The following is a 27,178-nucleotide window of genomic DNA, read 5'->3' as shown; positions in this document are numbered from 1 at the left end:
GTTACTACCAGGTTGGACCGCTAGCCGTCAATAACACAGCTAGCATGTCATAGGACCCTAGGGACTATCCCCCGAGCTGCATCCTCTCATCTGTGCTCGCTTGTAGCAGATGGCATGTTCAACTGTTAGCTCTCAGCTGAGGCTGCGCTGGACACTGCATCGAGATTTCTGTGGAGGTATAAGTGGGCAAGTATTTGTAGTCTGTCAGTTCGCTGAAAACCGGCTGGCTGGCCTGTTGTAGAGGCTTGTTCGTCACGCCTCGACGCTGGTTGACCCTGCGTTGCCGCAACACGACACTCCGGCTGCGCAACAGAAATCATTGTGCGATTTTTTTTTTATTTTTTTCATTTTTTCCAGCATGAGTCGGGCTGAGCATCCCGCGGCAGTGGCAAAAGCAAGTCAGTCTCGTACAGCCGGGCGTGGCTCAAACGAGGCCTGTCGCCGCGCGCCAAGAAGTCCAAACTCCAAAACGCCGGAGAGCCTCAATCGAGGCTTTCAACGTCGTCTGGGCGGCGCCATTATGGAGACGGCGACGGCGAACCCATCTTCTCGGCGAAGGATGGAGGCTGAGAGGGCCCGGGCCAAGGGTTCTAGAAGGCCTGGAGCCAATAGCGACGGCCCAGTTAATTATTGGCGTCACGCGGCAGGGGTCCTGGGACTTTTGGGCAGAAAATTGGGCGAGTCCAGTTTATTCCTTGCTTGTGAGAGATGTGTTTCTCCGGGGGGAGAGAGGTCGTGCAAGACATTTCCTGTTTGAGATGTCGTGTCAATGCGGCCGGAGCGCGGTGACGGCACATCGGGATGGTGATGGTTGGCTATTGTCTGTCAAGCTGTTTATCCAGATCGACTCGGTATCTGTTTTCGTCAGCGGCCGTGCGACTGGCTCAATCGGAACATGCATCCACTGCCTGGGTGAATCAACTACTGCGGAATTTTTCCACGACTGATCATGATTGAGTGAAATGTGCTGTAGTCTGTACGAATGGTCGGTCGGCTTAGCTGGCTGCTAAAAAAGTGCAGTGGATCAAAAGCTTGTCGAGCTGCCAATTGCTTCTTTATCGGATGGCCTGCCCGAAGCAGCGGCGTGGCTGGTGCTAAAAGTTGCTTGCACGTCAGCGACCTGCTCGATTCGCGCTGGTGCCGACTCCAATGCTTGTGAGGCTCCCCGGGACCAAAATGTCAGCCGTCGCGGAGTCGTGGTGAGATTGGATCTTAGGCAACCTTCTGGTTTGGGACACTGCGGCTCAAGCGTGTTGCAAAGTGATCACACGTCGAGGGACGGGCGCACCCCTGGCTGCTTGCGTTGATATCACAGCAACGGATATGATTCGTGCCGTGGGCCAGGGGATGCCGGGCGGGAAAAGGGTGGCGCCCAGGCTGTCGCCATCACATTTGGTCGGTGGAGCTAGCTCGGTCGGTCGGTCGGGTCAAGGAATCTGCAAAAGATGAAGCAGGGGTTCGGTGCATTTGCCGTCGAGAAACAGGCCAAGAGATGTGCATGACAGTCTGCCATGTCTGGAAACCGAGCGAGAAAAGGAGCGCGGTCGGGCTTAGTGGCAAGCTCTCGGCTTTGGACCCCAGATGGCTGCGAGCGGCCAACTGGTGGTACGGAAGGAATGCGTTTGGCGTCTTTGGCCAACTACTTGGTGATGCTCTAGGTAAAGGCAAAATAGAATTCGCAAGGCAGAAGTGTATTGCTGGCGAGGAGCACCTGGCCCGGAAGCGTCAAACGCGACATGTCGAAATCTCAACGGGCAGAGACCTGCATGCTGGGTACATGGTCGGTGCTTTGGATCTGGAAATGCCGCACAACCCATTGGTGACAGACGACCCGGAGTGTCGTGCAGGCTGCAGCAGGAGACAAGAGAACGAGATTGCGAGAGAACGAGACTGGGAGATCCGAGGTGGACCATTACGGAGTATTCCGGACAACTTGGTCCAGGCTTTATTTTACGGCGAAAGGAAGCAATTTCGGTGGCTGTGAATGGTGGGAAATGGCTGGGGGCGCTGTATTGCAGGGTTCAAGGTCTCACCAAACGGCAGGCAATTCAGCACCTACACCACTGTATTGTACGCTTCAGGCAGGGCAACACAGAAGGCGCCCGCTAAAAGAGGGGAAACGTGTAGTGTCGCAAGAGACTCGAAAAGGCGGCGAGCACGCGAGCAATCAAACAAAGGAAGAAACAAGAAACAGCCTCATTGCAGACTTTTTTTTCTTCTAGTTGCCGCCTTTCAACAGTCTTTCGAGTAATGTCTCGCAGTAGCAGCAGACCACGAGTCGGGCTCCCGTCGGGCGACCTGCCGTCAAAGCCCGGCGGGGACCGGCAGCGGCTACTGACAGCGGTACGTACCTAATTTACAGTGCAGTCCGTCCTTTTACCTACCTCAGGTACCTACCTAGCTAGGTACCTAGTGGCTGCAGTCCGTCCCGGTAACAGCCCGCTGTAGCGATGCCCCTGGTGTTCTCGAGAGGGCGCCGTCCGCCTCATTTCGCTTCCATCTCCACGCGTAACGTCAGTAATGATGCTCACGTCAACAAAAGATCACAGCCTTCGTCTTCCAATTCCTTGTTACACCACTGCCAGCTCGTCATCTCGTCGCATTAATCCTGCAGCCTGCGCACGAGACAAGTTCGTCGCGCACTCACCGCTCCATGCACTAAAAGAGGCCCCCGTATTTCCCCTCCCACCATCACCAGTTGCCACTCAAAGGAGCCTCTTGTCAGCCAATTGCCGCGCTACGATAGTCAGCTCCGCGCTGCTGGGTTGCCGCCATCTCATAACTGATAACACGTACATTAACCAACTGGGGCCCCCCGTCCCCTCTCTTTCTTCCCACCGCAAACCGTCGCTGACGATCCCTTCCCATCCTGTCTGAACCACCCCTCCTCTCGCTCAAAGAAAACACCAAGGGGACCCTGGAAGCGAACACGCAGCCCGGTTCTTTAATCTCTCCTCTCCGCATACATTGCCTGACCCTCGTCCTCATCACCAACCGCCTCAAACAGTCCCGGTTGCCAACACAATCACCGGCAGTTACTGGCAGCACACAACAGTCCAGTTCTTCCAACACAATCACTGGCAGCACAATGGCCGCCCAGCTCATCATGCCCACGCTGCCGAGCGAGCAGCACCAGTCTCGTCACTTTCTGCCCTCCCACCGGCCCGTCCACACCCGCTCGCAATCCTACAACCTCGCCAGCGCGGGCCCTCGCTTCCAGATCAACACCGACCTCGCCAACTCCAACAGCGGCCACTATGCGTCCACGCCGCCCTCGCCACGCGGGCAGTCAGGCACGCGCAGCAACAACATCCACAGCAACAACGCCGCTACGGCACGCCCTCTGTACATGCCCGCCGTCCTGCGCCCCAACTACGAATTCCCCCCCCAGCAGCAGCCGCCGCTGTCGCGCTCGCCCGGCACGTCGTCGGACTCGGGCTCCGACACGACGCTGCGCCGCACCAACACGGCCAACCTGCTGAGCAGCCTTGCGGGCCTCGGCGCCATCGGCCACCGCCTCAGCCGGCGCTCCACGATGGAGAGCAACAACGGCAGCTCCAAGGGCCTCGAGGGCGGCTGCTGCGAGTGGGGAGGCGACCCGGCGGCCTACCCGGACGTCACGAGCCCACCCACGCGCAAGCACTGGAAGCCCGACACCGAGTCGTCCCTCTGCGACGACCCCCTCTGCAAGCGCTCCTTCAGCTACTTTAACCGCCGCCACCACTGCCGCAAGTGCGGCAACATCTTCTGCGACGCCCACTCGTCGTCGGTCCTGCCCCTCGACCAGGACGCCAACTTCAACCCTCGTGCGGGCCTCTCGCGCACCTGCAACCACTGTTTCGAGCAGGTCAAGGCCCGGCACTCGCGCAACAACAGCCAGTCATCGGGCTCTGATGGCCGTGGCGCCGCGACAAAGGCCATGGCGGCGAAAAAGGGCTCCGCGGATAACGAGTTCAACCTGCCCACCAGCAAGGACATTGCCGCCAGTGTCCCGCGTGATTGGAACTGGAGCACTTTTTAAAGTGAGAAGGCTATTTGACTGTTTTGACAGAGAACGATTGTGTCTCTTCTTGACCACATTTCCCTGCATATACGACACACTTTATATACACGTCTTTTGCGCTGGCTGCCTAGCCATCAAGGACACCATGATACCCAGGCCAAAACCGGCAGAACACCACGATGGGCCTTTCAATATAGATTTTAGCGGACTGTTTCTCGGTCGCTGGACAGTGGAGGAGATGATTCTCTTTTCACTTTTGCTTTGCATACGAGGGGCTGGTTTCGGCCGTCTCTTGAGGAGTTTGGGTGTTTATTCTATTGGGTGGCTGCTTGCATTGCTTTTGAGTTGTTGCATATGTTTTCAGCGTTTACTGGTTTCGCCGGATGGCTTGAAACAGAAGCATCTCCAACAGAGAGTGCGACTTTACGAAAGGGCCAACAGCCTTTCTAATACTATTATCTTCTGCTACATGATTTATCCGCCGAGTGATTTGTCCACTGACAATGCCGATGCTGACTACCGAGTAAAGACGCATAATTTCGTGACGATCTGTGTAGAGCACGTAATTCAACGACCTTAAATTTGGCCACGACATCGACATCGACAGTGAGGATTTATACATGTTGTTCAGGATGCGAATGTGGTACAAGAGAGGTCAACCCCTTTATGGATTGGGTCGGAATCACGTCAGAAGATGCATTTTTGTCATGTTGTGTATTGAATCAGTCAAAGCGCCTCGCATCCATGAACAAACAAGCAGTCTAGCTTCGTATATGTATGTCGCAGCGACAGAAAGAAAGTAAGCGTCTCTTCGTCCCCAGTAACCAGAACAATGAATGCGGTTTGGCTCCTCGTAAACAGATATAGACAATAAGAAATAAGCATTTTGCGCCATGTCATGTGAGCTTCAACTTCCCGGCCCTTTGCCTTTTCGTCCTTGCTTTGCCGGCTTCATTGCGTAGCAACACTCGGCCCATCCCCCTTTTCTGCTATCAGATTTCAGCTACGTCCCCTTCGCAGGACAATTAGCCCCGGCGTCTGGTGGTGCGGCGAGCGGCAGACTCCTCGCGGGTCGGGCTGTTCTCGCCGCTGCGCACCATGCGCTCGCCGCCGTACACCTCGCGCTCCAGGCCGCGGGCGGCGTCCCAGCCCGCCTTCTCCGCGAGGGCCACGTCGACGTTGACGTTGCTGAGGCGGCGCGCGGCGGCGCCCTTGCCGGCAAACTTGTTGGCGGCGTTGCTGCGCTTGACGTAGCTGGCGATGAAGAAGCTCACAAAGAGGTAAGTGAGGGGCGCGAGGTACACGACGTTGAGCCAGATGGCAAACGTCTCGCCCGAGCTGACGATGCAGGGCTGCGAGACGTACGAGACGTCCCGGTCGACGACGGTCTTGATGCGGCGGGCGTCGGCGCCGGAGCCGAACAGCAGGGCGCGCACCGAGGCGACGGAGGCGGCCGAGTCAGAGGTCGTGGTCGAGGCGGCGGCCGGGGCAAAGTAGTAGACAAAGGAGTGGCACATGGCGAGGGACGCGCCGACCAGGAACTGCGTGATTTGCATGCTGGTCAGACTGCGCTTGATGAAGACAGGGACGCGGATGTTGAACGCCGTCACGGTGTAGTAGGTGTACTGGGCATGTTAGCTGATTCCCAAGACGCAGACGCTTGTGAAGCTTACCATCAGAGCGTGGATAAAAGAGTTGAACTGGACAAAGACCCAGATGGGCGCCGACATGTAGCGCATGCCCGCCCACATGCACAGCATGGCGCCGGCGTGGTGGTAGGTCTGCAGCGTGGAGCTGGGCTTGCCCTTGGCCAGGATGATGAAGGTGTCGAGGACTTCGTAGAACTTGCTGAGGTAAAAGATCCAGCCGTAGTACGCGAGGCCCTCGTTCCAGATGCGGCCCATCTGCTGGCCGCTGGGCAGACCGGTGGAGGCATCAATGACGCCGGCGGGCGTGTCCGGCCCCGAGCTCTCGAAGCGGCTCAGGTGCTCGTTGAAGTAGACGGAGCGACCGAGACCAGGGGCGCCGTGGAGGCGGCACGCCGAGTCGGCCGTCGCGGCCAGGCCACCGGGGCCAAAGGGGTGGACGATGCTCTTGCGCATGCCGCCGAGCATGCCCCAAAACGTCCAGGCCGAGTAGACGGCGAGGAAGATGTTGTGGAGAACGACGAAGAAGCGGAACGAGGCCGTCTTGGAAATGGCCCAGGCCTGCTTGTTGTTGGCGCGGTTGTAGCGGTTCAGCAGCTTGACGGTGACGGCGTAGAGCGCGGCAATGGTGATGGGCACTCGGGCGTCGAGGGCCCCGAGGAAGAGGCCGTCGGGGATGTTGAAGGGCCGCATGACGGAGAAGGAGTCGACGGCGGCCGGGGGCACGGGCGGCGCCGGGTTGTGCGGCGGGAAGCTGAAGAGCTTCGAGGACGGCAGGCCGCCGATGATGCTGGAGTGGACCGACATGTTGTTTTCTGGGGTGAAGTCGGACAGAGAAGAAAGAGAGGGGAGAAAGAGAGAGGTATAGTATTATAAAGCCTCGTGGGAGGCGGTAGGAAAACGCTTCCGAGACACCAGCGAGGGGTTGCTTGAGCTCGTCGAGGTGAGAGGCGGTGCTCGAGGGTGCACGAGCGAGGTCGGTTGATCACTGCACTCTTGTCGGTGATGGAGAGCGGCAGCCACGAGTTTCGTCTGGGCAAGTCAATGCTGAGAATAAAGAGACAATGGCAGACGAGAGGAAGAAAAAGTCGGAGAGGTACAACGCGGGAGAAGGAGGACAATTTTGAAGCCCAAGACCTGGTCGTGCTAGCGCCACACCCTTGGTCGTGGAACCACACGCCCTGCCACCGAGAATCCTGGATAATGGTGCCCAGCGGCGTGTTGCTCCGTCGTCCGCTTCCTAGATGCTCCGGATAGCAGATTTGGGGAGAATTAGAGTAGACGATAGCTGGTGCAGAGGAGGATGGTGGCCAGGATCGGAGAGATGGGGGATGAAAGATGTTGGGGATGATATCACGATGCTGTGCCTAGGTAGAGGTGAGCGGTGCATGTGCCAGCACTATTTCAGATTCTACAATCATTCTAATTTGCTTGTGAGTGCCCAGGCAATTTCTAAACAAGTTCTGTATGACAATTTTCCTCGGATTATTGTTTTACACATCGTCCCAAGTAAAGACGTTCTTGTCGTCACCGGCCAGGGCGCTCCACAGAAGTAGCTCAGTAGTTGAGTAGCACAGATGGGCCAGCCGACGACAGCACATGCCAGACAACGTATCAGCAACCAGATAGACTGCGCTGACAGCGAATAAAACAAGATCAAGATGGCATGCACCCATCTCTTCAGCCATGAACCGCGGCTCAGATAAAGCAACACGCGGGATTGGCTGTCTGGGGGCGGGCGTGGGCATAGCCATCTAGGGGCGTGTCGGTCGAGAAGAGAATTTTGGTGGGAAAAAAGCAGCGTCGGTCCCCTACAGGTTGAGCAGGTATCCGATCCACCGGATCTGTTAGGGCTTTGCGGGAGACGAGGTGAGGTGCACTAACGGCGCGGTGCTGCGGAATACCGCCTCGCCACCAGGCACACGACAGACGCCCCACCCATCTCGGCTTCCGGGAGCGCGCTAGTTGATTCGCGGCGGCGAGGGCTGAGAATCCGCAGTGGTAGTTTTGTTGGGGAAGACAGACGTCTGCAGCATCGAGGCAGGAAAAGCCACTGGTAGCAATGGCAAAGCAGGAAACGTGCAGTACGGTCAGATACGGCATACTATCGTCTGTGACTGTTTAATATCGCTGCATTGGCACATTGGCAGGCACATTGGCAAACTCCCTAACGGTGGCTGAGGCATACGTAAGCCCTCTGCGCCGTAATTTGCCAATTTCAAGATGCGCCCGCCATAACCTACAGACAAAGAAAAAGACCGAAAAGACCGACCGATATTGCGAGTCGAAACATTTGATTCCCCCCACTCTTCGCCGAGGCTTATCGGCGAAAGCGAGTCGCTGCTGCAACTTCTCAAGCGCAACGGTAGCATGCAGCTGGACCCTGAACGTGGGCTCCGCTGCTAGGCGCAGCAGAAAAGCTCGACGCTACCTCAACAATTTTGAGTGTGTCAGTATCCATCCATCCGCCGCTACGGTGAAGGAATGGCAGGGATGCGCGGGGCCAGGCCTGTTCCGTTCTGTTCCGCCAGGTTTCCTTTTTGGGAACTGTGCACAAAGATGCTTGAAGCCATCACGACCACCGTCAAGATGCACCGCGACTGCCATGTCGCCAACAACAACATTCACAATTGGCAAGAGCATCTTTACCCGGTAGAATGGCTCTCAAAATCCCAGCCCGTAGCTTTTTTTTCGTGATTTCGCACAAACAACATCATCTTTGCTCCCGGACCATGATATAAGCGATATTCTCTATCCATCCCTAAGACTCACGCACCTCCATCTACTACCACTCTCTTTACTCAACGTGCCTGTTCTCGCCATGGAGCTTCGTACCCAGGACGATTCTATCCGTCTGCAAGAGCATCATACCCAGGACGATTCTATCTCTCTGCCAGATCTCGCAACTGTGTTTGGTCAGATCACCGACGCGGATCTGTGCCAGATGTTTCACAACTTGACATCGGAAGAAGACCTCAGCGCTGTCCCCCGCGTCTTCAGGAACGCCGATCCCAGAATCGTTCCAACTATCGTCACGGCCGAGCGAATGGCCCTGGCCCTGGCCCAGGAACAGGCCCCTGCACCCGAGATCGATCCCGAAAGTCAGTCCGTTGCCGTCACGTTTGATGAGCCGACCCGGGCATCTGCACCAGAGAACAATCCCAGCAGCGAGCCCGTTGTAGAGCAGCCGAACCAGGCGTCTGCCCCCGAGTACAGTCCCAGAGGTGTGCCTCTTGCAGAGCAGCGGACCCGGGCGTCTACATCCGGCCACAATCCTGAGATTGAGTCTGTTGCCGAGTGGCTAGAAACCGTAGAGGAGGTGCCTGCATCTGAGCACGGCCCTGAACCTGAGGCCGTTGTCGACACGTCCAAGCAGCCGACTCAGGTTTCTACATCCCAGCCAGCTCGCCGCAGACAGCAATATCCTAGGCTCAGGCGGAAGACTGGCTTCAGGGCCTTTTGCAGTAGAACCAAGAACAAATTGTTGCTCGGCACAAAGTGTCTCTTTGCCTGTTGCTACTTGACGATCTGCGTGCTGATCACCCCTGAGCAACCATAGCTCAAATGAAATCATCGTGCGATCCGTTCTGAGCTTGGTCCACCTCGTTGGTTCGCTTTGTAGAAACATGGCCAGAGCAGTTACTTGTCGGCGGGTTGGTGCTTTTCGCCATGCAGAGATTCAGGTGAGATACCATCCACTCCAAAAAAAAAAAAAAAAAAAAAAAAAAATGCAAACACTGACCCGGCCAGACTCTTTTGACTTGTCGACACCAGATTGCCTTTTTCGCTTGCCATGAATGGGACGTCGGCCGTTGAGTTGGATCTTCAGTGGAGTCAGCGTTGCGCTGCACTACCCTGCACATCTTGAGCGATTTCTTCTTACGTCGACACTCGTTATTTGTATTTACAGAGCGTAGCTTTTGATACCCAACTTGATACTCTGCTTTACTTCAAGCCGTTTACGGTTGCCGCGTAACGCCATCGCAGACTATTTGTAGTCGCAAGTCGCTCCAATTGTCGCAGTCGCTCCACGTACACCACATAGTGCACCTCGCTCCATATTAGGTTCATGTGATGCAGTGCATTCAATCTATGCTATAACACAATCTAGCCAACCAAATTATCCCTGCTACTTGCTGCAAAATCACTGCTTGCCATCTATTTGGCCCACTCGCCCGCGATCCAGCGGTTGAGAAAGTCAATCGACGCCTCGGGCTGGTCGTAGGGCACCATGTGGCCGGCCTCGAAAATTTGCATAAACGTCAGGCCCTTGGCCGACTTGACCTTGCCGTACGCCTTCTTGCTGCCCTCAATCTTGAGGTCCTTGATCTTGGCGTCGCTGTAGTCCTTCTGGCCGGCCCACTCGAGGCGGTCGGTCCAGGCGCGGTTGCCGAGCCAGTTGCAGATGAAGTCGGCGTCGCCGGCGTAGACGAGGACGGGGATCTGCTCGAGCAGGCCGGGGACGACCTTGACGATGGGCAGCATCCAGTCGCCCTGGAACATGAAGTTGCGGTTAATGTCAAAGTTGCAGCTGTCAAAGGTGGTGGGCTCGACGCCGAGCGCGTCCTGGACGTCGTCGCGGTTGAGGAAGTCGGTGATCCAGGTCATCTCGTCGTAGCAGAGGTTGCCGCCCTTGCACTTCTCGCGGACGTCGTAGGGGTTCATGCCCGTCTGCTGGTAGGGGCCGATGAACTGGGCGTTGCAGTAGAGGATGGCGGGGACGCAGCTCCAGACGCTCTCGCTGCTGTAGCACGACTGGATGAGGCTCTGGCAGCGGGGGAGGGCATTGTCCATGCTCTGGCACTGCGACTCGTCGAGCACGGCCGGGTAGCCGCCGTCGCCGCAGCCCATGGGGCGGTAGTACTCGTACTGCGTGTAGCCGTCCGTCAGGCCGTTGCCGATGAGGGCCGACTTGAGGTTGATGTTGCGGTCCTTGTGCGACAGGATCTCGGTGGCCATGATGGGCACGTAGTGGCCGCCGTACGACTCGCCGGCAATGTGAAAGTCGCGCTCGGCGTACTCGGGGAACTGGTGGAAGAAGAGCGTGAGCAGGGCGTAAATGTCCTTGGCGGCCGCGGCCGTGTTGGACACGCTGCCGCTGCCGTACGAGTAGCCGACGTTGACGGGCTGGTCGATGAAGATGACGGACGCGTTGCTGTTCCACGAGCTGGGGTTCTGCACGACCTTGCCGTTCTTGTCAATCGATGCCGGGCCGAGCTCCATGAAGAGGCCGAGCATCGACGAGCATCCGGGGCCGCCGTTGAGCCACAGGATGACGGGGTCGTTGGCCGGGTCGTTGCGCGACTCGAAGAACCAGTAAAACAGGTGCTTGTCCTTTTCGTTGTCGTCCAGGTAGCCCGAGTACTGCTTGACCGTGTCGACGCCGAGCTTGGACGGGTCGACCTTGCGGACGCGCACGTCGTAGTTGTCGAGCTTGCCGCCGACCTTGCGGCGGTCCTCGCCGTCGTCGCCCTTGACCCAGAGCGACTGGACGTCGGAGCCCTTGATGATGTGGTCCCAGTGGGAGTCGGGGCGGTTGTGGATCTTCTTGGAGCTGGCCTTGGCGGCGATGCTGTGCTTGAACGTCTCGACGACCTCGGGCGCCAGCAGCGACACCTCGTCCCAGGTGGCCTTGGCCTCGGTGGTGATGTCGCCGTACAGCTCCTTGAGCGGCTTGGCCCACGACTCAAAGTCGACGGACCAGTCGAAGCCGGTGCGCGAGCCGCCGCCGCCGACGTGCAGAGGCGAGTGGTACTCGCTGCCCTTGTTCAGGATCTTTTGGTCGCCGGCGACCGCGGTGGCGGCCGCGCCGAGCACGACCGAGGTGGACAGACGCATGGTGACGGTGCCCGATGGGATGTTTATCGATGAGGGTGTGGGAGGTGGTCAGCTTTGACAAGAGTGATGATGAAGAGGGAAGAAAGCAGGCTTGGGCGCCTGCGGGAGAGCTTTGGTCGTAGCGGCTCAGGTGACTGGGGAGGACTGGGGGCGCGTGAGTCTGGGATGTATGACGCTGAAACGGAGATGCTAGAGGCCGAGGGTGACGACTCATGAAACCGGGGTGACTGCCTGAGGAGGCTGGCACTAACAGGGTTTCGTGGCGTCGAGGTGGTGGAAAGTTAGCGTGACGAAGCTCCGAAAGCAGCGGCCAAGCAAGGCGCAAGGTACCTGGTCCGGGCCCACAATATGCGGCCGCTATTTACTCACCTGCAGCGCTATCTGCGCGGCGGATAGCCACTGGAGGCGCTGTAAACAGGCTCTGGCGGGCAATCTGGGTAGCGTACCCCGGACGGATGCGAACCTTGATAGGCGTATTACTGGAATGCCCTGGCATATGTCTCACTGCAAGACTGCTGGATGACAATAATAGTATGTGTACTCCGCAGCAATAGTAATAACAATAAATAGATGGCTGCCTTGGGGTGCAGTTTGACGCAACACAGGCTGTCCGTCGACATGGTGATGGATCACGATAGGTAATTCGGCCAAGCCCAGCACACAGCGCCGCTCCGTTATCGAGAGAACATACGGATAGAGGCACAGGAAGCACACAGATAAAGGCACTATGTACATCATTCGATTGGATCTACGTGAATCTATCCCATCTAAATCGTCGTTTCTACCGCTCCGGTCATTGTGCTATGCCGCGTCAGCCGCCGCCTGGGCCCTGGCCGCTTCCTTTTCCGCCTTTTTCGCTGCAATCTGCTGTTCCTTGAGAAGCTTCTTCTGCTGGTTCTTGGTCAGCTTGCCGTCGCCACCCTCCGTGGCGGCCCCCTCTGCTCCCGCGGCGGCAACAGGCACGACGAGGTCGGCGCGCGGCACCTTGGGGTTCCCCGTCCACTCGAGCGGCCGCACGGCCATGAACTGGGCGACGACGTCGTCGGTGGCCTTGGCGCGGCGCTCCTGGAACTCGGCGACGTATTTTTGGAGATGCTCGATGCAGATGGCTTTGAGCTGTGCAGTGTCAGTGGTGTGCATGCGAGGGGGTAATTTGAAGACGTACCTCGGAAGTCAGCATTCTGCCGCTGTTGTATTCTTCCTTGATCCGCTTGAGTTCCTGCACCTTGTTAGTACGTAGTACCGCGGATGATTATTGTAACGGGCAACGTACTGCATCGTCTTCCATGAAAAACTGCAGATATTGGTACGAAACGTCCACGTCTGCGTTGCCGCCCTTTTCGCGGTGCTCCTCGACACTCTCCTTGCCGCCGGAAAAGGCATACTTGTTGATCTTGGTCTTGATCGCTTTTGCCGAGTCGTTGAGGAAAATGGCCGACGTGTCATCGCTGGCCGACATTTTCGAGCCGGGCCCCTGGAGGGCGTCGAGGAAGCGCATGTGGATGAGCGACGGCTTGGCGTACTTGAGGCCGGCGGCGCAGTCGCGCGTCAGGCGAAAGTAGGGGTCCTGGTCGATGGCGCAGGGGATCAGACACGGAATCTTGGCCGTCTTGGCCTCGTCGGGGCCAAAGATGTGCGGGAACGAGCCGGCAAACGCCGTCGCGCCCTGGATGCTGGCAAAGTGAATCTTGCCAATGTTGGAGCTGCGGCTGTCAGTCGTGGCCAGTCGAGAGAAACGCGTATGCTGACCTTCCGTCGAAACCAAACACTGCCTTGGCCGTGTTAAAGTTGACGCGCTTGGCGAAGCGGACAATGTTCTTGTAAAAGGCACCGCCGACGTATTCAAAATCGGAAAAGATAAAGGTCTTTTTCATGTCAAAGCCAGCAGCGATGATGTCCTTGCAGTTTTGCTTCGAGTAGCCAATGACTTCGTCGACGGTCCTCTTTTCCGAGAACAGGTACTTTTCATCTGCAATGGTTAGCTGCGTCTGCGGGAGAACGGACTACATACCATCAGTCAGCATGACAATCAGGGGAGCGTCAAAGACATCTTGCAGCCACCTATACATGGTTAGTTTGCACTACAGCTGGGTCGGGCAAGACACACTTGACAAAGTCAAACACTTGAGTGTGGCCAATATGCATGCTGTCACTGCTCGGCCCACGCCCCGTGTAAATGAAAAACGGCTCATTCTGTAATCATCAGCAAATGAATCTGCACTCGGTCACATCTACCCACCTTCTCGTAGCGGTCCAGAATGGCGTGCATGTCGCGGTGGCTGAAGAAGATGCCGCGGCGCATGAAACGGTGCGGCTTCTGGCCCGTCGCCTTCTCGAAGCGCGCGAGCAGCGCATCGTCAATCTCGGACGTGCCAAACTCGTCAATCAGCTTGCGGTAGTCAATCGCCTTGACCTTGCCGTCCTCGCCCACCTCGCCCGACACGGACCAGGGGTTGATGTCCTGCTTGGCTTGCTGAGGGGCGGCATCCTCTGGCACGGTGGCGTCTGCTGCGGCCATGGCGTCAATTCTCGAAAGTTATTTTGTAAATTGGAGCTTTGGCATGGGATACAAGCCGCGCTGGTCTGCAGTCTTTATGCAAGCCTCGAGTGACTCAATAGGTGAGTCAACGTTTTACGCGGGCAGAGGCCAGAAGGCGGGGCAGAAATATTTCACACGACAGCAATGGCGGGGTCGAAACTGGACCAGAAAACCTGACGTAGCATGCGTTCGATTTTTCTACAGCTATATATACCCTTTCAAGTTTCTTATCCTTTCACAAGCATACATATCAAATTGCTGCTTTTTACTTTTTGTATTTCTTGATACCCACAACACAGCATCAGCACCAGCATCAGCACACAGCAGCATCATGTCGCGCCAAATCAACCAGCCGTCCAACCAGATCAAGCTGACCAACGTGTCGCTCGTGCGCCTCAAAAAGGGCAAGAAGCGCTTCGAGATTGCCTGCTACAAGAATAAGGTGCTCGAGTGGCGCTCCGGCATCGAGACGGACCTCGACAACGTGCTGCAGATCCCCAGCGTCTTCCTCAACGTGTCCAAGGGCCAGACGGCGCCCAAGGAGGATCTGGAGAAGGCGTTTGGCAAGAAGATGACGACCGACGACATCATCCTCGAGATTCTGAAAAAGGGCGAGCAGCAGGTCGGCGAAAAGGAGCGCGCGGCGCAGCTGGAGCGCATCAACAACGAGGTGATTTCCATTGTCGCGAGCAAGCTGGTCGACCCGCGGACGAAGCGCGTGTACACGTCGGGCATGATTGAAAAGGCGCTGGACATGCTCAGCTCCCAGGCGCACTCGACCGAGGGCAAGGACAAGGACAAGAGCAAGGAGAGTGGTGCGGCAGCGGCGGCGGCGGCCACTGGCGAGGACGGCGAGGCCAAACCCAGACAAAAGGAAAAGGAGCACAGCTGGACAGGCGTCTCGACGACCAAGAGCGCCAAGAGCCAGGCGCTCGAGGCCATGAAGGCGCTGATTGCGCACCAGCCGATCCCCGTGGCCCGCGCGCGCATGCGGCTGCGCATCACCTGCGGCACCAACGTGCTGAAGCAGGCGGCGAAGCAGACGGCGCCAAAGGAGGAGGGCGGGGAGCCGCAGAAGGGGACGGTCAAGGACAAGATCCTGGGGTACATCGAGCAGGTCGAGACGCAGGACGTCGTGGGCGCCGAGTGGGAGGTGGTGGGCTTTGTCGAGCCGGGTGCGTTTAAAGCGCTGGGCGACTTTATCGGGAATGAGACCAAGGGACAGGGACGGGTCGAGGTGCTGGATATGGCGGTGACGCATGAAGATTAAAGGGTAATGAATAGCTACGACATGAGTGCGATGATTCTGCATAATGTGAATGAAATTAAAGACATTGCTTGCGAGCAGTCTACGGATGGAGTGCAAGCAAGTGCAAGTGAACAGTGATGTTGGGCCCAGGCAGTCCTAACACTTGACTGGTATAGAATTTGTCGTTGTGCATACGTGAGTAGCAGCATGCATTCTTATATAAGAGTTTGGCATCACAGCACGTCACAGTGATTTAATATTTTCATTTTCATGACTCTGATCTAGAGTAGCAGCACCCAATGCCGCATATGCAGGAAAGCACAAACCCTCTGGAAAAGTTTCAAAAGGGAGAAACCAGCCGTCACGCCAATCCCGGACCCCCCGCAAAACAACGTAACTGCCATTCTTTTTCTTCTGGTTACAACCACTAACCACCCTTCTTCTTGGAGACACCGACGGTGCGGCCGCGGCGGCCGGTCGTCTTGGTGTGCTGGCCGCGCACGCGGAGGCCCCAGTAGTGGCGGAGACCGCGGTGGGCGCGGATCTTCTTGAGGCGCTCGAGATCGTCGCGGAGCTTCGAGTCGACGCCGTTGGCCAGGATCTGCGAGTCCTTGCCGTCGACAATGTCGCGCTGTCTGTTGAGGAACCACGAGGGAATCTTGTACTGGGTGGGGTTCTGGATGATGGTGACGATGCGCTCGAGCTCTTCCGAGGTAAGCTCACCGGCGCTGGGACGAGTTAGTTTGGGTCAAGGAGCTTGTGCGGCGCTAGGCCGTGGATTCGGACGTACCGCTTGTTCAGGTCGACATCGGCCTTCTTGCAGACAAGGTTGGAGTAACGACGACCGACACCCTTGATCTTGGTGAGGGCGTACATGACCTTCTGCTTGCCATCGACGTTGGTGTTTAATAGACGCAGAATCTGAGTTTGTTAGCTTGAGTTCGTCTGCTCGCGGCAGTGATTATCCGCCAGCGTATCCCAATGCAATGCTCGTCGTCGATTGTGTCCCGAAATCCCATGATGGTTTCCTCCTCTTGATATCGACGATCGTGTTGAATTTGAGGCTTGACAAAAATCGGCGACAAGCAAGCGATTGGGTTCGGCGAGGCAGGGCCGCCTGCTGACATTCGGATGGAACAACTTACGAACTGGAAGTTCGACTTCTCTCCCGTCACGAGCGACATGATGGGCAACTTGGGTGGTGCTCGAGAAAAGTTGTCGGAGGGGATTCGCTTGGGAAGGGAAGAAGAGAGTAGGCGCTGGGGCACACTCGCTTAACGAGATGGATTTTTTCGGGCCTGTGGGGGCTTGAGTAGGGCACAGCGTTGCAGGGAGGTGAATTTGTGGCTCACGTGATGCTGCACGTGAGAGCTTCGAGGGCAAAGCGAGCGGCAGAAATGGCGCTAGCTGGATTGGGCTAGGTCTTTCTTGTCACCAACTTTGTCTGCTCAGGTCTATTTTCATCCTGTAATGACGGTTATGCGTGAATGGGAAGCTGTCCTCGCATGAAGCTGCTGGTGTGGGCGCTCGATTACGAATTGCCGGAGCTGTTGCCGTGTCGCTCTCGCGTGCTCGAGATCGGTGTTGGCCAGCTCAGACAATGCACCAGAGCTGTCGAGGCCAGTTTGAGGTAGCCCCTTGACGAGTCGATGCTCTGGCCAACTATTGCTGGCTTGATTGAGCATTATTGGACTCGTGGTAAGTTTTGAACGTGACATGGCGTCGCATCATCTTTGCCGTAATTTTCGTCTTTTGCCATGCTCGATCACGCAGCTCGCGCCTCCGTGTGCTGATCTTGAGCCGGATGCTCGCGGCCTTTGGCTGCAAGTACAAGACAAGAGTGAATCCCAGGCAACGCTTTTTGAGTACGGAACCTTCCAGTGTCTATTTTAGCGTATGAAGGCTTTCGTAATTTATCAGTTGTCACATTTATCGTAGGAGCTGCTGCTTGTGTTGGAACACTGGACGTATCTGCGCGCTGGTGTGCGCGCTGGATGTGTCGACGCCGCTGGACGATCCATGGCTTACCTTTCCAAAGTCAGTGGTATTGGGGACTACGGCAATGCTTGCATTGATAAGAGCTGTGCTTGGTGGTGTGGCAATTATGAGTTTTGACGCATTGGTGCATGACGAATTTGAGACTGGGCGCACATTGGCGACGATCAAACTCTCCCACTTGGACAGGCTCAGGCTTTGTGGCCAGTGACATGGAAGAACTCGGGACCAACTGCAGACGCTCGTCACTGTTCACTGCGTACAAAATGTTTGATAAACTAATGCTGTGAGGCAGACTATCCGTAATACAACGCCATTTCGTGTTACTCAAGGGTAGTTGGGTGGCGGGGCAGATGCGACAGCAGCCGCTTTCATGTACAAGTTGCCAGCTGTGTGCATGTCAAGTTGTAAGCCATTCGTCACCTCAGTCTACAAGCTGGGATTTCAATAACATTTGTAATAATGCCGCAAGGCAGTGTATTCTGCCGAGCGCAGGAGTAGTCTATCAAAACGACGCTATGCATCAACGCCTTTGTAACCAATATAGAGAAGATTGTGACAAAATCATGCCAAAATCACAAATAACCTTTCGCCTGTTCTAGTGGGCACTGATCGGAGCGCTTCCAGTCAATGCATGTATCCAAATCCATGAACCGTTTGCAGGGACACGAGTCCCGGCAGAAATATATGTTTGGCCGCGTATATATCCAGGTCTGCTGTGCCAGGCAGCCAAGTTCAAATCCATTAACAATGTAAAAGTGTAAAATACAGTCCGTGTATCTGTATTTTGTTGTTTGCCGAGGGAGCGTGCTCGTCGACTCATTGAGGCGGCTCGGTCATGTGCCTCCACCGCCGCCAGAAACCATGACTCGGCCCGCCGGCGACTCATTCCTCGCGGGACGAGTCGGTGCCCGACGACGAGTTGGCAAAGGAGGTGGTGCTCCCGCGGCTCACGGGGTCGAGTTCGAGCGAGCCGCGGCGGGTGCAGCAGGGGCTGACGCCGACGAAGCTCAGGGTCTCGATCTGGTCGGGGTCCGAGGCGCCAAAGGTCATGCTGAAGCCGGCGAGCATCTCCTGGTGGCGGATGTTTTGCGTGGTGAGCGGGCGGTCGCGGGGGTGCGTGCGGCGGCGGCTGCTCTGGGAGGCGGCGGCGGCGGCCTTGCGGTCGCGCTTCTCGGCGCGCTCCTTTTCCTTTTCCTTGCTGTCGGGGGAGCCGCCAAAGGTGAGGACGCGGGCGAGGCGCGACGTCGTCTTTTCGAGCTGCGGCCCGTCGGAGCCGGAGCTCTGGCTGGTGTGGGCGGTGGTGTTGGACTCGGTCTGGGAGATGGTGTCGGAGGCTTCCGACTTGCGGAGGGCTCGACGGACACGATCGCGGATGGCCATGGTGGGCGTGTGACTTTGTGGAAGTGAGACGATGGAGATTGATTTGGTTCGAGAGGTTGTCGTCGACGAGCGCGTGAATGAGCGGCAGGTGAAATGCAGCGGCTTTGGCGGTTTGGCGATGCTGCGGCTTTTAGACGGAGAGGGATTGGTGGTGGTTGCGGCTTGGGGGTGGCGGATTGGCAGGTTCAGTTGCTCTTGTAGGAAGGCTGATCTGCAAGGCGGAAAAGGACGCACGTAGAAGGCAGTGTGCCAACGGCTTTCGGTGTTGGTGGAGGCTGGTGAGGAAACACTGCAACTCGACGGGAGAGAAGTCAAATGCGAGGAAGCGGAACTGGAGAAGAGGCAGGGATGGGCGAGGCTTATATTCAATCGTGGCAGTGACTTGGTCGAGGCGAGTGGTGGAGTGTCCCGTTTGCAGACCTTTTCTCGTAATGAGGTGCCAGTACGGAGGAAGAGGAAGAGCCTCGCCTTACAATGCAACGGCCTTGGCTGGCCCCCCGGGGTTTCTTAGCCCGTTCTGGGTGCGTCCGGGGCTCCCACAGTGGTAGAGGGTGTGTGTGGGGCGAGCCTGCACCTAGAAACCAGCACCAGCACCAGCACCAGCACCAGCACCAGCACCAGCGCATTTTTCTCCTCGTCTTCAGCGCTAACTGACTAGTTGGGTACTTGCAGATTTTGCGGATTTCACCAGGCGGAGCAGGTCGGAGCGAATCAGGTGCTGAAAATACAGTCTAGGTGCTGTAAAAATAGCCTTTCGTCTCACCCACGCCCACACTGGCATGTACTGGCATGTACGGAGTAGGCCCCCCGCACAGCCTCGAGTGGTACCAGAGCTACGGCAGATTACAGGTACCTCGCGGGCTTGCTTCAGGGCCTCAGCTGCTGTGAGTGACACTCCCAGTGGGTGCCCCATCTCCATCTCCATCTCCCACCATCTCCGTCCCCTGCAACTGCGCGTTTTAGTTGTCACATAGCTACGCCCAGGCTCTCTTCTAGAAGTTTGCCTCGATGCAACACTGCACCCCGCATGAGACGAATGCCATTGTGCAGTCACACTCGAGCACTGCGAAAAGAATGCTTCTGGATAGACAAAGCCGCCAGCTGTCAGACTGTTCTTGTGCGCGCTCGGGTTCCAGGTAGATTCCGGGTTCCAGGTTCCAGAAGAGCCTCCTCCCACCCCCGTTTCGGTGACAACTCCGGCCTCTCCGACGCGGCCGGCACACACCCTCTGCCACTTGGACGGGTGGATGGCTTGGATGGCACTGGGTGCCTTGGTTTTTGCTGAGAAAAAAGACGTCATGCCCACCCCCCGCGACCAGGCGGCGACCAGGCGGCGACCAGGCGTCTCGAGCCCGAGGTGCGCCCGGAGACTCCGCTGAGGGGACTTTTGCGGCGCACGCAGCCAACGGAAAAAGGTACCTTTTCTTCTCGTTGTGCCTAGCGGATGCCCTCAGGTGCTTTTTCCGTCTCTGGGACTTCTGTTGGGTCGCACACCACCGACCGGTGGCTTCTAGCGTTCCAAGCAGCGCCATACGCCAAGAGCAATTCCCATTACACAATCCGTCGCCTCCGTTCTGTATCTGCTGCTAAAACGCGTCCCAGCTGCGGACATGTGTAGCCATCTCCGGCCCTCCTGCGCTATCTGCCTCTCGGGTCCGTCATGGCTCCGTGGCCGCGAAGAGGCAGCTGGAGTCAGTAGAGGCTGGGCAATATCTCCGATGCCAGATTCCCGCTATTGTACATTGCGAAACAGATCGTGTAACGCAGGGAGCGGCTGGTCTAGACAGTCTCTGCAGGCAGCAGCCTTTGCGATCGGCGCATATTCGCCCATCTATAACCGCTCGGCGCCGTAAATCTACGTTGCTACGTTGCTTGCACGCACCAGAAAGCAAGGGCGGCGACACCCGAGCTCTTCGGCCCTGCCACACACCTTCCGTGCAGCTGATCGGGACCAATGCAGCAGATTTTTCTTTCCGTCTGTGGCTTTAATGCTGTTCCGCTGGAGAACCCTTTCCCTCAAGTGGCTGCAGATAAGCCTGGGCGCTGCGGACTCTGGTGGTGGCAATTTCGTCCACCGCTGTCCCCGGACCCGACGGGATCGGCCTAGACGGCAAGCACTGCACGGCACCGCATTGAATAGCAGTCGGTCAGAATTGTAAAAAGGTTATTTTTGAAATAAGTTGGCTGGTCCTTGTCAACTAGCCACGAGTGATGGTCGCACCCTCCGCGACTGTAGGCCTACGCGTATTAAACACGGCGCCCGGGAGTGGTGCTAGGTAGGCTGGCGCAGTCAGACTCAGCTTCGCCTCACGGGGCATACTCAGATGGCAGATGTATCCATAGAATCACATTGAAAGCTTCCCAGGGCCCGAGGAGGGTATATTACAAAACAAACAGAAATAAAATATAACAACAAAGAAAATCAACAAATTGCCGTGCACTCCGGCGAGGAGGCGACGGAAACACGGGCCTAACGTCCAAATCCAAGAACCGCAGAAATACATATTGGCCTGATACTGAGTACATCTCAAAGAACAATGTGTTGGGAGAGCCGATGTAAGTGACGCTACTGGTACAAACGAGGCTCACACCCCTGCCCGACTCAACATCCCCGCTTGAGACGGAAGTGGTACGCAGGTGGATGAATTAAGCGCCGTCTCGCGATCGATCTGTTGTTTCCGGAAGCACGTTTTATTCCCTATTCTCTCCGACACTCAATCCTGCCGGCTTGTAATTCGCCATGAAGGTTTCTGCGGCCGTTTTCTTTGCGCTGACCGTCGGGGCCTCTGCCACAGCTCGCCAATACGTACGTCTAGATCTAGTGCCACGAGCCTGCTGGCAGACATGCTCACAATCGGACATAGTGCACCGAGCTTGCTGCCCAGGACGCGCTGCGTGACAGGGTTTTCGTGCCCGGCAGCGCCGTCTACGACACCCGGCTCGCATCCTACTACTCGGCCAACGCCGCCCAGCGCGCCTGGTGCATGGTGCTGCCCGCATCGACGGCCGACGTGCAAGCGGTCGCGCGAACCCTCAGCCGCCACCAGTGCCCCTTTGGCATCCGCTCCGGCGGCCATTCTACCTGGACGGGCTCCAACGGGGTCAAGGACGGCGTCACCGTTGATTTTGGCCACATGAACGCGACAACCTATGACAGAAAGGCGGGCGTTGCGTCGATACAGCCCGGCGCGCGATGGGGGTCCGTCTACGAGGCCCTCGACCAGCACAACGTTACCGTCGTCGGGGCGCGAACCTCGGTCGTCGGCGTTGGCGGCTTCACGACTGGCGCTGGCGTATGTAGTTGCTCGTCGGGATGTGCGGCTGCTAATTTCGGCAGTACTCGTTTCACAGCAACGGCCACGGGTTCTCCTGCGACAATGTAGCGAGCTGGGAGATTGTGCTTGCCAACGGCACCGCTGTGAATGCTAGTGCAAACGAGCATGCCAATCTGTGGAAGGCTCAAAAGGGCGGCTCCGGCAACGTGGGCTTCGTGACGCGGATTGACCACAGTGCGTCCCTAGCCACCTTTGATGGCTTGATGGCCGCGGCTAATTCAAACAGTCGCCATCCCGGGCACCCAGCTCTGGGGTGGCTTCACCCAGTACGACCTCGACACACGCGATGACGTCTTCAACGCGTACCTCGATTTTGTCGACAACACCGAGGACAACTCGCCAGACCAAAACATAGTTGCCCTGTTCTGGGACAACAAGGATGGCTTTGCGCTCCGCTCCATCCTCACCAATGCCAACGGCGAGGCGAACCGCACTGCTTTCAAGGAGTATCTATCCATCCCCAACATTGGCAGCACCTTGACATCTGGTCCGGAGAAGGACATAATTCCACAGTTCACCGGCCCTACACCTCTCGGTCGATAGTAAGTGAACACGCTTTTCCCAGGATGGACCTAACATCTGCCAGCGCCAACTGGTTTACCGGCACGGCCACGCACAGTTTCGACTCCCTCGCCGCCATCGACGAGCTGCACCACGCGCTCATCCCCAAAATGCAGGCGGCCGCGCTCAACGCCACGTTTAGCACCCTCATAGAGCTGCAGCCGCTGACGCCGTCCATGGTCCGGCACGCGGCCCCGCGGGGCGGCAACGTGCTCGGCCTGGAGTCGGTCATCGCGGACGGCCCTAAGCTCAACTGGCTCTTTTCATTGACCGTCGACACCGAGGCGCACCAAGAGGCCCTGCTGCCGCTGGCGCAGGAGTTTGTGCACGCTGTGAACAAGAAGCAGCGTGACATGGGCACGTATATCCCCTGGATCTACCTCAACTATGCGTGGCGCGACGAGGAGCCGTACCCGCACTACGGCGTCGAGAACACGGCGCTGCTTGCTGCCGTTTCGGCGGCGTATGACCCGATGGGCGTCTTTCAGAAGCTGCGCAAGACCGGCTTCAAGCTGAGTGGGCACCACTGAGCAGTGCAGAGGTGGCTTGTGGTATAACAGGAAGCTACATGACAATCGCAGACAGTTTTTCAGCACGACGATGTGACATGGCAGGAGATTGCAGATTGCCGGATAGTTGCCGGTTGTCAGACCCAGTAGCTGTGATTGATGAAGCAAGTACGTACGCAATTCCATGCTGTTGTATTTTGCGCCGTGGCGCTTGTGGCGCACCGAGTCTCACGCCGCATCGGTGCCGAGCCCCGGTCTCTGTGCCGGCCATTGCACGACGGTCAACGGGAGACGACATTTTCAGATTTTCAGTCAGATTAAGCTTGCCTCACATTGAACATAGTATCTCTGATTGAACTGGCAAGACTAGAACAAATACCGCCAAAGATGCTGCCATGGCTGTAGGTCGCAGGTCGTGACGCGTCAACATTAGCTTTGCCAGAGGCCCCACGGAGTCGTGGATCGGCAGTCTCAAAAGCAACCGGCGGCGCCACAAACTCGCCAAGACAATATAAGCTTGCGTATACATCCCACTGGTGAATATCTGGCGGTTGGATTGCTTTAATCAGTTGCCACTAGCCACCAGTGACCCGTAGCACTGCCCCGATGCCGCTCTCGATTGCCGCCCTGGACACCAACCAATACCAGGGAGGGCACGCGAGTCGTTGAGCCTCCGCGATGCCGTATATCCGCGCAGCTGGTCCCTGAGTGTCTGTGCTTGCGCAAACGTACGTATGCGGACCAGATGAGGGAAGCCTCGTGGCTGGTCACCCCACTGATAAAAACAACCTTGTGGAAAGACTTGAACAGCCGGCCGCTTGTGTTTTGGCAGTTATTACTCTCGTACAACGATAGATAAAGTGTCTATTGCCCGCTCTCGCAAGAGAGATTCTGAAATTGGCATCTCGTGGCTACTCATCGCCGATCCGCGCCACAACACAGAAACCGCTTCACATCTTCTCGACGGGCAGTATCGGCGCGCTGTGAAAGCAGATATTGGAATATAGCAACGAGCCAGAACAGAATATCGCGTGAGGATCGCGGCACGAACCGGCAACTTGCGCGCGACAGCTGAACCATGACCACTGCGAAAGTTGAAGCAACTGTGCGCTGACATTCACTTTACAGACTCGAGTCCGACACTGAGAAGCCTCGATGGACCACCCGAGAAGCGGCGGGCTGCGCGCCTCACTTCGATTCGTGTCTCAGAGGATATTGCGCACCACCCCGCGCTTCCTCGCACAAGTCGTCGTCTTCTTCGTCTTCATCTACTTCCTGGCCACGTTTGCGCCGACGTCGCTTTTCGGAAACGGCTATGAGAAGTTGCTGGCCTGGAGCGGGCGCCTAGACCCGTCCATCACCAAGTCGACCGAAGACGTGCGCGTTGTCGTCTTTGGGTCGCAAGATGTGCTGGGAAGCGCCGTGTCCGACCCAGACTCCTCCAGAACATCGTGGACGCTGCAGCTCTGCAAAGAGGTATGAATCCAAGCCACTGGATGAGCGTGCAAGAATGTAAGCTAATCGGCAACAGCTTGGCTGCACGTCATATCGCTCGCTGGTGCCGCCGGGCGATGCGAAGCCCGCGCTAACATCGAACCACCTATACGAGACCGCTGTTGATGAATTTCTGTCGTCTGTGGAAGATGCGGACCTGCTGGAATCACCAGCCTCTGACTTTGAATTCCTCAAAACGCAATACCCCGTTCCGACGACGCCGGATCTTGCGGCTCAAGTGGAAGCGTTCCTTTCACTACCCCCAGAGACGAAGCAGTCGCGGAGCACAATCTGGGTTTTTACATTTGGAACATGGGAGGTGTGGAATCTCGCCTCTCTGCCTCCAGCAACAGCAAACGATGTTTTGGATGGCATGGCCAAGCACATTTTCGAACAGGCCGAGCTTCTATACCTGAAAGCCCTGAACCCGCGATCCATTGCCTTTTCCAACTTTTGGGCCGACGTGGACCCATCACACATGAAGACGCTGATGGCCGCAGACGCACCTAAAAAGGTCGACGAACGAGCGCTCGAGACTTTTCGCATCCTCGTGCCCAAGCTCTTTGACATGACGCTCGCGCCGCTGTGGCAGACCCGTCCCGTGCCGCCCTACCCCCATACGCGCGCCGAGCACATGCGCAACGCCATTGCCCTCACGCGGCGCTGGAACGAGCAGATCGAGAAGCACATGGCTGAGTGGCAGAAAAAGGCAAGGTCCAAGCCGGACGGCGTGGAAGACGAGCATGTCCTCAGCACAAACGACGTGCCCGCGAGCGACGCCGACGTGCAGGGCTTCGTGGATGCTCTGCCAGAGGACATGCGGCCGGACACGGGTGCTGCGAATGTGGCGTTTGCGCCGTATCCAAAGAGGATGGGCGCGCATCTGGCGACAGAGGAAGGCATGGAGGTGCTGATGATGAACGCGGAGATGAGGCGCAGCGGCGCGCAGGACTCGGCGGGCAATGGGGCGCCGACGGCGAATGCGTCGCTGCTGTTTACGGATGTGTGGAAGCCGTGCTTTGCGAGTGCGATGGACAGACCCGCGGAAGAGGAGAAGAGTGATGTAATATCGTGCGATGCGCCGGATGAGTACTTGTTCTATGATGAGTCAACCTTTAATCAGCGGGCGGTTGATTATATTGTGGCGAGGACGGCAAACGACGTTTTGGATAGTCTCTTTCCGCCATTGCATCAGCGAGTTTTTGGGGCAGCCTACGACTAGTAAATATTAATTTCATTCTTGATACTTTCGCGGTTTATTCGTGACCTTTTCTTCTGTTCCTTTTATAGAGATGCGGTTCTGTAGAGAAGTGTCAAGTTGCTGCATCCAAACGCGCCGTGTCGTGGCGGATCCGGCATCGCCGTGAGGGACTGCAATGCAGCGGGACGTCCGCAGTGAATATGACAGCAGATCACAGAAATCAATGCATCATCACCATTTCTAATCGGATACTCTATTCTCGAAAGACACGCAAATTCCATCATAGTCTACTAAAGGGCCTGGCGTTTGACAGCCCGGCTGGCGGCAATGCAGTCAACACGCATATTGAGCTGGGCCATCTAATTAAAACGCCAGGTTTGCAGCCTGGGCAAAAAGACCTGCAATGATACCCCACGCAGGAACAGCAGCAGCCGTTGCGAGTGATGCGGACTTAGACTGCGACGGAGCGGCGGCTTTCGACTCGGCACTGATCCTTTCGTGTTAATGATCGTCTGGAGTCTTGAGAACTTTGAGTTTTGAGTTTACAACTTACGAAGTTGGTGCATTACTGCTAGGCAAGCTAGTCGTGGTGGTAGCTGCAGTCTGGGTAGTGTCGGTCGTGGTATTGCTAATCGGGATGGTGCCGGTCGGGGTGCCGCTGGCCGCGGAAGTGCTGGATGGGCATTCTCGCTCGTACACTGACTGTGGGAGATACTTTTTGTATGCAGGACATGTATCCTTAAACACACCGACGCAATACGTGGCAAGCGCAATGGCCACTTTCTTCTCTTCGTAGATGCGGAAATCACATTGCTGCGTCATACAGGAAATGGCCTTGCGGGCGCCTTCACCACCTAATCCGGCGCACATACATTCGGCGTATTCAAGCGTTTTGTAGTCACCAGGGCAGCTGGTAAAGGCGTCATCGAGACATGCTTCGCATGCGGCCGTGGCAAAGGCACCAAAGACGGGGTTTGCGGCCTCGGTTGCAAGGAAGTTGCCGAACAAAACGGACAAGAATAGGAGAGATGGACGCATTTTCTGCAAATGGGTTTGTATTTCTGGAACAGGGGATGAGGTTGTTGATGAGAGCTGACTGTAGATATTTGATGTGATTACTTTAAGCTTATTTTTATACAGATCGCTAATCGGGCAAGGCAGGGCTGAGGCCACGCTGATCCATGTACCGTGTACCGCAGGCCGCGTTCGGGACTTTTCCGATGCCACACGGATGTTGACAAAACAAATCCTCCAAGCCACCTCAGGCAAGTCAGGGGCCGAATGCGTCGAGGGGCGCCTATTCAGCTCAAGGGGCGCCTTCGAGGCGTCGCAGCAGCCTGCAACCAGTATTCATTGCGAATAGAAAGAAACTGCATAATACAAGAGCTTAAGCAAGGTAGACGGCAAATCAAAAGACGAGCAAGG

The 27,178-nt window shown here is 56.8% G+C and overlaps 12 protein-coding genes across 12 annotated transcripts; 6 read left to right on the top strand and 6 right to left on the bottom strand.

Moving 5' to 3' along the window:
* Positions 1 to 3,088: 3,088 nt before the first annotated feature.
* Positions 3,089 to 4,021, top strand: LMH87_008256 (uncharacterized protein; the record flags this gene model as incomplete). The annotated part of the gene is made up of 1 exon (XM_056196275.1): positions 3,089 to 4,021. One exon carries the CDS (start codon positions 3,089 to 3,091, stop codon positions 4,019 to 4,021), a length of 933 nt encoding a protein of 310 aa, XP_056057350.1.
* Positions 4,022 to 5,028: 1,007 nt separating this feature from the next.
* On the bottom strand, positions 5,029 to 6,456 carry LMH87_008255 (uncharacterized protein; the record flags this gene model as incomplete). The annotated part of the gene is made up of 2 exons (XM_056196264.1): positions 5,029 to 5,628; positions 5,677 to 6,456. 2 exons carry the CDS (start codon positions 6,454 to 6,456, stop codon positions 5,029 to 5,031), a joined length of 1,380 nt encoding a protein of 459 aa, XP_056057349.1.
* A 2,014-nt stretch (positions 6,457 to 8,470) lies between these two features.
* LMH87_008254 (uncharacterized protein) lies at positions 8,471 to 9,208 on the top strand (the record flags this gene model as incomplete). Its single annotated transcript, XM_056196253.1, has 1 exon — positions 8,471 to 9,208. One exon carries the CDS (start codon positions 8,471 to 8,473, stop codon positions 9,206 to 9,208), a length of 738 nt encoding a protein of 245 aa, XP_056057348.1.
* A 599-nt stretch (positions 9,209 to 9,807) lies between these two features.
* Positions 9,808 to 11,487, bottom strand: LMH87_008253 (uncharacterized protein; the record flags this gene model as incomplete). The annotated part of the gene is made up of 1 exon (XM_056196241.1): positions 9,808 to 11,487. The coding sequence occupies one exon, from the start codon at positions 11,485 to 11,487 to the stop codon at positions 9,808 to 9,810; it is 1,680 nt and encodes a 559-aa protein (XP_056057347.1).
* Positions 11,488 to 12,288: 801 nt separating this feature from the next.
* LMH87_008252 (uncharacterized protein) lies at positions 12,289 to 14,005 on the bottom strand (the record flags this gene model as incomplete). Its single annotated transcript, XM_056196229.1, has 7 exons — positions 12,289 to 12,603; positions 12,653 to 12,706; positions 12,761 to 13,190; positions 13,237 to 13,456; positions 13,499 to 13,548; positions 13,595 to 13,680; positions 13,727 to 14,005. The coding sequence occupies 7 exons, from the start codon at positions 14,003 to 14,005 to the stop codon at positions 12,289 to 12,291; spliced, it is 1,434 nt and encodes a 477-aa protein (XP_056057346.1).
* Positions 14,006 to 14,357: 352 nt separating this feature from the next.
* Positions 14,358 to 15,296, top strand: LMH87_008251 (uncharacterized protein; the record flags this gene model as incomplete). Its single annotated transcript, XM_056196216.1, has 1 exon — positions 14,358 to 15,296. The coding sequence occupies one exon, from the start codon at positions 14,358 to 14,360 to the stop codon at positions 15,294 to 15,296; it is 939 nt and encodes a 312-aa protein (XP_056057345.1).
* A 406-nt stretch (positions 15,297 to 15,702) lies between these two features.
* LMH87_008250 (uncharacterized protein) lies at positions 15,703 to 16,459 on the bottom strand (the record flags this gene model as incomplete). The annotated part of the gene is made up of 3 exons (XM_056196204.1): positions 15,703 to 16,003; positions 16,066 to 16,196; positions 16,421 to 16,459. 3 exons carry the CDS (start codon positions 16,457 to 16,459, stop codon positions 15,703 to 15,705), a joined length of 471 nt encoding a protein of 156 aa, XP_056057344.1.
* Positions 16,460 to 18,155: 1,696 nt separating this feature from the next.
* On the bottom strand, positions 18,156 to 18,653 carry LMH87_008249 (uncharacterized protein; the record flags this gene model as incomplete). Its single annotated transcript, XM_056196193.1, has 1 exon — positions 18,156 to 18,653. One exon carries the CDS (start codon positions 18,651 to 18,653, stop codon positions 18,156 to 18,158), a length of 498 nt encoding a protein of 165 aa, XP_056057343.1.
* A 2,740-nt stretch (positions 18,654 to 21,393) lies between these two features.
* Positions 21,394 to 22,036, top strand: LMH87_008248 (uncharacterized protein; the record flags this gene model as incomplete). Its single annotated transcript, XM_056196182.1, has 4 exons — positions 21,394 to 21,459; positions 21,518 to 21,825; positions 21,878 to 21,946; positions 21,991 to 22,036. 4 exons carry the CDS (start codon positions 21,394 to 21,396, stop codon positions 22,034 to 22,036), a joined length of 489 nt encoding a protein of 162 aa, XP_056057342.1.
* A 39-nt stretch (positions 22,037 to 22,075) lies between these two features.
* LMH87_008247 (uncharacterized protein) lies at positions 22,076 to 23,079 on the top strand (the record flags this gene model as incomplete). The annotated part of the gene is made up of 4 exons (XM_056196171.1): positions 22,076 to 22,081; positions 22,120 to 22,162; positions 22,215 to 22,530; positions 22,575 to 23,079. 4 exons carry the CDS (start codon positions 22,076 to 22,078, stop codon positions 23,077 to 23,079), a joined length of 870 nt encoding a protein of 289 aa, XP_056057341.1.
* Positions 23,080 to 24,213: 1,134 nt separating this feature from the next.
* On the top strand, positions 24,214 to 25,774 carry LMH87_008246 (uncharacterized protein; the record flags this gene model as incomplete). The annotated part of the gene is made up of 2 exons (XM_056196160.1): positions 24,214 to 24,534; positions 24,590 to 25,774. The coding sequence occupies 2 exons, from the start codon at positions 24,214 to 24,216 to the stop codon at positions 25,772 to 25,774; spliced, it is 1,506 nt and encodes a 501-aa protein (XP_056057340.1).
* Positions 25,775 to 26,116: 342 nt separating this feature from the next.
* On the bottom strand, positions 26,117 to 26,791 carry LMH87_008245 (uncharacterized protein; the record flags this gene model as incomplete). The annotated part of the gene is made up of 2 exons (XM_056196149.1): positions 26,117 to 26,240; positions 26,307 to 26,791. The coding sequence occupies 2 exons, from the start codon at positions 26,789 to 26,791 to the stop codon at positions 26,117 to 26,119; spliced, it is 609 nt and encodes a 202-aa protein (XP_056057339.1).
* Positions 26,792 to 27,178: the final 387 nt, after the last annotated feature.

This window comes from Akanthomyces muscarius (genome assembly GCF_028009165.1).
Source record: "Akanthomyces muscarius strain Ve6 chromosome Unknown contig_16, whole genome shotgun sequence".
In the NCBI taxonomy this organism is placed as follows: domain Eukaryota; kingdom Fungi; phylum Ascomycota; class Sordariomycetes; order Hypocreales; family Cordycipitaceae; genus Akanthomyces; species Akanthomyces muscarius.
This window is presented reverse-complemented; position numbering and strand designations above follow the sequence as displayed.